Source organism: Filicampus tigris, chromosome 10 (assembly GCF_054856515.1).
Source record: "Filicampus tigris isolate MCC_2025a chromosome 10, RoL_Ftig_1.0, whole genome shotgun sequence".
Lineage (NCBI taxonomy): Eukaryota > Metazoa > Chordata > Actinopteri > Syngnathiformes > Syngnathidae > Filicampus > Filicampus tigris.
In genome coordinates this window covers 20,507,448-20,514,720 of record NC_141226.1, presented here as the reverse complement: position 1 = coordinate 20,514,720, position 7,273 = coordinate 20,507,448, and the positions used below count along the sequence as shown (strand labels likewise).

General features: G+C 43.4%; 1 protein-coding gene across 4 annotated transcripts in view; it reads right to left on the bottom strand.

The window, feature by feature from the left end:
* Nucleotides 1–492: 492 nt before the first annotated feature.
* The window catches only part of gpc5c (glypican 5c), a 99,621-nt gene continuing 92,840 nt past the window's right edge, over nucleotides 493–7,273 (bottom strand). For all 4 annotated transcript variants that reach the window (XM_086043823.1, XM_086043822.1, XM_086043824.1 and 1 more), the window contains one exon: nucleotides 493–3,496. In XM_086043823.1, coding sequence (XP_085899949.1) covers nucleotides 3,297–3,496 — 200 coding nt within the window. In that variant the 3' untranslated portion in view covers nucleotides 493–3,296. The remainder of the gene's footprint in view (nucleotides 3,497–7,273) is intronic.

Sequence of the window (7,273 nt, the reverse complement as noted above, 5' to 3'; positions counted from 1 at the left end):
AGTTGACATGTTAAAAGTGACGAGTTCAGTTTTAAAATGGCTTCCTCTCTCAATCCATTATTCCTCGCTCACTCTACAGCCCTGACATCATTATCCCCAAAAGAATGTCCTTTCTCCTTGACATGCAAATTAACCACTGCGCTTTCATTCAAAGTGGTGTCAGGCACTAGCATAGCTCGGCGCATTCCTTGCTGCTAAACTGGATTTTGTTGAATTTGCTCCTCTGTATCTTATCCTTTGAGCTGTGACATACAAGTATTTTGCTCCGGTCTATTTGATTATGTTTTGCCGTTTGCTCTTTCTCGCAGCAGATTTGACAAAGTTAGCATATTCACTTGCTCGGTCCTCAAGGGATCCAGATTTTGTCTGCTTATTTTTTTGTTTTGTTTTTCGGTGTAGAAACTAGAGTATTCTTTGAGGCGGAGGGCAGCCAAAAGAGCATAGCAAAAAATATATATATATATATAATAAGAAGACACAAAGCAAGATAAGTTACTTAAATATGTACATTTATACACATGCGACAATACGGTGAGTGATCTGTGGGAGATGGGGAAAGAATTAAGCACTGATGAACACAACAGAATTGGACATTTTTGACTTCCCAATGACCATATCGCTCTTATGCTCTTATTTGCATAGACATAAAACAAAAGACAATTTCCCTGCTATCATGGAGAGTTGAATCACAGAGCAGCATATACCTAACGGAGCTTAAATGTACATGTGCGTCTTTTAGGCAGGGCCAGCTTGAATACCGCATCGGCGTAGTCGCGCTGACCATACGTTCATTTGCATCACACGTGCTTCACCTTCCAACGACAGCGGCAACGTTTACACAAGACGGCAAGCAGGATGGGAGTCATTGTATAAGGAGAGCAGCTTGCTTGTTCAGCTTCTTCTGCACGGAGACAAATACGGATTGACTTATAATCTATTGGATTTGCGAGGAACGTTCGGCATTAGGGTGGGCGGGGGTGGGGTTGGGGGGCCGACACTGTTATCGTGGCCGGTTGAAAGAAAAACATTTCTAGCATTAGAACGGGACACACAATGAAGTCATTAACATTGGCGAGTACAATGGCTACCACTGTGCTGAATCTGGCAATAGAAGCACCAAACTTTAAAAAAAAAATGTATTGGAACACTATTCGGCTGGTGTTCGTGACGATCCGATCCGATTTTTTTTTTTTTCTTCATGCAAAGTGGCACAATTCAGAGTTGTGTCATGGCAGCATAAAGAAGAAAAATGCATGGGATCCAGAATCTATGAAAATAAAATTTAAAAATCTGATATAGCCGATACCCGACTGCAGCGTAAGTGGAGAGATCGGCAACACCCAGTCAGTGTGAGCCGGGCGTCATCAAAATTTGCCTGAATGTGTTTTATTGGAAATGTGTTGATCATTAAATAAGCAACATAATTGCATATAACACTAAACAGCTCACTAAACAGTATGCACCATTTCATAGTTTTGTGTTCTTTTTCAGTTTACTTGCCTGTCGTAGCTTACCTTGTGCTGCTACGTTACATATACGTGCAGACAGAAAGTTCAAACGAAATCGGATGGAGGAAATAAATCATGAATGGGCATTTGGAATTGCAGTGTAAACCAGCCGTTGTCTTAAATGTATCTTTGAGAACACCATTTATGGAGGATTAAAGTCCCTGTAAAGTGAAAATGAATGTTTTGTAAGTTTGACACAGAGTGTTGTGAACAGCCCTGCCAAATTTGAGTGATTATATAAAAAGAGGCTTCAAAATAGCGAAAAAGTAAGACTTTCTCTCCCCTCTCAAATGTGAAAAACATGCCTCATTCAACTGTCAAATATTGCTACTATGACCTGGAAAATTGGATGCTACTTCATCCGTCATCTACACATAACGACATGTTTGAGCTGTGTCAGGTCGTCGAGGGTTTTTCCCACGCCTTGACAACGAGGCGCTCTAAAGCAACTATGCCAGCCCGAATCTCCAGTTTACTGTCGCTCATACTTTTTTCCTCCTCCTCCTCCTCGCTCCTTTGACAATTCTCAACGTAATGTACGCACACTCAAGGACAACAACGACGCGCTCTAAAGCCACTACACCAGTAGTCCACACTCTGGCTGTCAGGTTCGATTTTTTTTTTTCTTCCCTTGAATGTCCGGCTTACTGGAAATTGTGAAAACTGAAATGGTGAAAAACAGTTTATCGCTGTTTCCCCCCAGTTGAGTACTTCAAAGTTCCAAGTCTTTGTACATGTTTTTTTTTTTTTTTTTTTTTTTAGTAATTACCTTCAAACACAACCTATACTGTATTTAAAACACGTTCCTGGATTCACTTTACAGGGTTTTTAAGTGATTCCACTACAGTCAGAAATTTAGGGCAAATCGTTAAAAAAAAAAAATGTCTGCCACTGATCCCGCTCATTAACAATTTGGACGACATGCATTTCCACAAGCCAAACACACAAAAGAAGATGCACGCTAAACATTCATAAAAAAAAAAATCAAATGACATACTGGCTTTCTTTCTACCCCTCTTGAAGTCGCCGCTTTCTGTTTTGCATAGAAATCACATCCGTGTATATTCAGAGCAGATGAGCACAATCCATTTAAACAGCTCATAAAGCTCCATCAGGCACTAAGAGCTTTACGCTGACTCTGAACCTCAAACACTCTGTCAGATCATTCCGCCTATATACAGTTACTTACTATAAACACCTAGTTGCATGTGTGCGAGGGCGCTCACCTGCGCACGCGTTACATTCTAATCCGAGCCAAGATACGCAGTCGTTAGACGATATCAAATCTGCTGTTCTGGGTCAGGCGCCTGGAACCGATTTATCAATCTAGCATGCATTCCATAATCCTCACACAGGAAATATGTTTTCAAATGGATTCTTCCGCGGGGGCAGAAGATGATGCAGCGGTTTGCTATGGCAAAATGAAAGGTAGAAATAAAAATTAAAAAAATAAAAAGTGTCTGCAAATTGGCAAAAGTGGAAGCCTTTGTTTACAGTCCTCACAAAAAGGCCAAGGGTGTGTCTTTAAGAGTGAACGGCGTAGGGCTGTGTGAGACGGCAAAGCCCAGAGGAAGCAATGGGGATTTTGTTCGGGGGATGCGTGTGTTCACGGGATCGGTTTTTAGCAAACACACGTGGCGGGCTCCACCGCAAAGACGGCCTCGCCGTCCTACAGTTGTCCTCTCCCCCCCCCCCCGTCATCCAACAAGGTGGAGGAGTCGAAAAGTGATGTGTGTGTCGGATGTCAAAGTCGGTCTGCGGTGTTTTTGTGGACGAGTCCCGTGGACATCAGAAGAGGGTCCACCGTGAGAAAAGTGCAGCGAGGAGCAATGCGAGGCTGCAGGGTCCTGGCCGGCTGCTCGATGGGGAGCCTCCAATCACTCGCACTGAGGGGGGCTTGGCTGGATTCTGCTTTGGAACATCCAATCCGGGCCCGATGGATCCAACTTCACTGGAGCCTTTTGTGTGTACCGTAGGATCAAAAGATGCTGGAAAAAGAGAGATATGATTATTCATATGGAAAGAGTTTGATATTAGAACAAGGAATGGGCGAGTACCAATACCAAATATTGTTATGGGGCCGAAACCGGACTTATTTTAGGTCGCGGGGGCTGCCAATTCCAGCCACTGACGCTTATGGCAAAGAAAATCTGACATGGAGTAAGTCTACCTCAGCAGTAGTTGGCGCTATACTGCAGCGTTTGAGACATCGGCGAATCATCATCTGCTTTAGAAAGAAAGGTTTTGCTCACAATGTTTTGTCATTGTGTTAAATAAAATTTTAGGAATGAAAAGTACTAGGGGTATCGGTGTTCGGTATCGGTGAGGGATCAGAGTGTATACGGATTACTGGTATTGGTCTGAAAAAAAGTGGTATGGAACATCCCTAAGTGGGACCAGAGTGGTCAAGGTCAGATAGTGATTAGCAGAGGTGGGCATTCCGTCGGAACGGCGGACCGGTTCGTCAATCCGTCACTTACGGACGCCTGTTTTGCTGACGATTGGCGAATGGCGGCACACCTTTTAAAAATGACGGATTGACGAATGATGGAAGTGGGTTTTCATCCGTCAGTGTAATTGTCACTAATCATGCCCGTTTTACTGACGTTTTTTTTGGGGGGGGACCGACGGAGTGACGGACTAACTGACAAATTGAACTGACGGACTGATGATTACAATTCATTTCGTCATGAAAAATGACGGACTGAAGAATGACGGACTGAAAAATGACGGACTGAAAAATAACGGACTGAAAAATGACGGACGGGTAACCCTGGTCGCTGATGGATGACGGCCCAGCAAAATTTAGTAAAAAATGCCCACCTCTGGTAATCAGCATGTTTTGGCTTCCAGTTCTGAGGTTCTGGTTTCGAAACTCTCTTCCTTTGCATGTTCTCCACATTCCGTAAACATGCACGTTAGGTTTAGGTTGACTCAAAATTTGCCAAAGCTCCGAAAATTAGTGGGAATGCTTGTTTGTTGAGATGATGCTACGCATTGCTTCACCATATGTTAGCGTTATGCTAGCAGACTTAAAAATCACTACGAACAGTTTGTGATGTCAAAGTTGGCCAATGGCATCGAGGTCAGTGCCGGTAAGTTCTTCTCCACCGAAACCAACCAATCGTACCTTAACAGACGTTACTTTTGTGCGCCGGGAACAGAAAGCGCCTTCCCCGAACTGTTCTCCCAAAGTTGGCAGCGTAGAGTTGCGGCAAGATGAACAATGAAAATAAAGCCACAACTCCTGACTGATGATTTGTTTGACTTACAGGGTGTCTCATCAGGTTTCAGTCAACAGAAAAATACTGCTTTATCACTAACATCTACCTGAGCAAACATTACATAAGCCTATGAATAGGGAGGCAAATATATGGAGGAGTGCCGAACGCAAAGGATGAGTGGGGAAAAACAAGCCGATGACTGGAGAAAAGATCACAATGCACCGTGTCAAGGGCCAACTGGTAAAAGAGTGTAATCTGCCACTGTTGGAAAATGAGGTCAAGTTTTCATCTGATCCCACTCAATGCGAATGAGACAAATCTCTCAAGATGGATGCAATTGTGGAGTAAATCGACCGTGACCTTACAAGGCCTTGCAGGTGGAAGTTACAAGAATACAGCTGTGACATCTTGAAATCCCTTCTCGCCAAGTTTCAAGTTGCTATGACTCTGGATGGTCTGACCACGAAGAGGCAGAAGCGCCAAACGTTATTCGGATATCACACCAAATGTAGATGTTTTTTTTTGGGGTTTTTTTCATATCATCTCCACACCTCTGTTGTGCATGTGTGATAAGGGCTAGGCAGTCTCAAAAGAGAGTGAATTGTTTCCAGCATACGTTGTTTTTATTCTCCCGGTTGACAATAGACAAAGACACCGTTCATCCCAAATCTGATTGCGCGCATTGTTTTCGCTGAAACTGGGCTGCATCTCGTCAGGAGGGAGAAGAATAGAGAAGTTGAAATATGCAAACATAAATGCTAAATCGGAGCATGTTAACCAGCTGGCTAATTATGGAGACAATTTCTGCCAGAACAAGCAATTACCCTTACAGACAATAATCCTGCCAGCTAGTTGAAGTGCTCATTTCCTAGTAGCGAATACATGCTGCAGCAAAGCTAAACCTAAATTGGAAGCAATAAAATTTTGTTACGAGGAGTCGAGCCAATGCTAGCTAAACTGCCCAAGAGCAACTCCTGTTAACAGCTGTTAAAACTGCGCGATGTGCAATAAGTACTTGATAGCATTTACACCAGTGAGCGATTATGCCGCATCCATCCAGCGTGCTCTATTAATGTTCGCGGCCAGTTAAGACGTCACGGCTGCGAAAGTGAATGTCTGGACTCCTGCCTGTTGTGTTGAAGCAATATTTACGCTAACGACAAACGCGCGCGACAACACGTTAGCCCGATTTCAACGGCGGCGATTCTGCTTCGAACCTAATTATACCGCTTTTATTACTGTTACGTCATTAGTCATTAAACTTAGATGGACGAGCGAGGGAGTTGACACCTGCATAAATGTAAAATGAAGTGGTGCATCTGGACAATTAAGTCTCTAAAAACATGCAAAGGTGCAAAGAAAAACATCGGCAGGCCAGGTGGAGAATGGAATGTGATGTTGGCGTAATGACACGACGTTAGCAGATCGATGCACGCTTCATAGAGCTGGCGCATACGAAAATGATGAAAATATGGGGAGGGGAAGGATGAAAAAGCAGAAGGCAGGCAGCAGCAGCAGATGATGTCGATGGTTAGAAGAGGGAAAACAGTATGTTTGGCTTCTTAGCACCAGATTGGATTTCCATCATCAAGGCAGATGGAATCAATCAATTCAAGGCTATGCGGTGGCACACATACAAACGTTTTGAATTTTGTATAATTCACAGACTTGTTTGAATGAATGAGGGGTGGGTTCCATGGGTTACTGAACTATGAATGAAGTACCCCACGGATGGAGGGGCGACAAGGTGATCGAGGAGTTGCTATGACAACAGTATGAAAGTACAATATACAGTGTGAAAGATGTAGCATTGCCAAGTTTCTTGAGAGATTTTCGGTGTGATTTTGACCTGGCACACTTTTCTGGTTTAATTCACCACTCGTCGGATCGGCGCAGAACAAACTGTTCGGAGACCAACTCTTCTTGGTAACTTAAACGGAAGTCAACCTCCCCCTCAAAAGTCTTGAAAGTAATATGTTCTATGCAGCCCCACTAGTCTAAACACAGCATTCTGATTGATATTGTGTTTGTCAAATATGAGTTAAGTAGTAAAATTTACACATTTTTGTCCATCTCAGGGAGCGGACATTTTACCACTGAAAATAATTGTTTTGGGATTTTTTGGAGACTTTATTTCCCATTTGCCAAAGAGCAACAGCAGCTGCTCGCAACAGGCCCGGTCACAGCACCGAGGACGAGTTGTACCTCGGGCTTGAGCCAAGAGAGGAAGGATGGGTGGGGGAGAAAAAGGAGGGCGAGGAAGGGGGTTGAAAGGTGAGTGGGATAGACAACACAAAGTTGTCTCCCAAGAAATTCTGGGGGGTAAAATAATAGCGTGATAACCCAGAGAGACTCCCAACATTTTTCTACTGTCCTCTACTTTTTCACTTTTTTCTTTTTTTTGAATCCTCCATCTGATGTTGAGGTTTTATCTCATTGTATTATAACGGTATTAAAGAACCAATCAAATGCTTCAAGAAACTCAGGCTAATGTTGCAATGAATTCCATTTATGTGCGTTGCGCAAGCCTTACGGGGATCT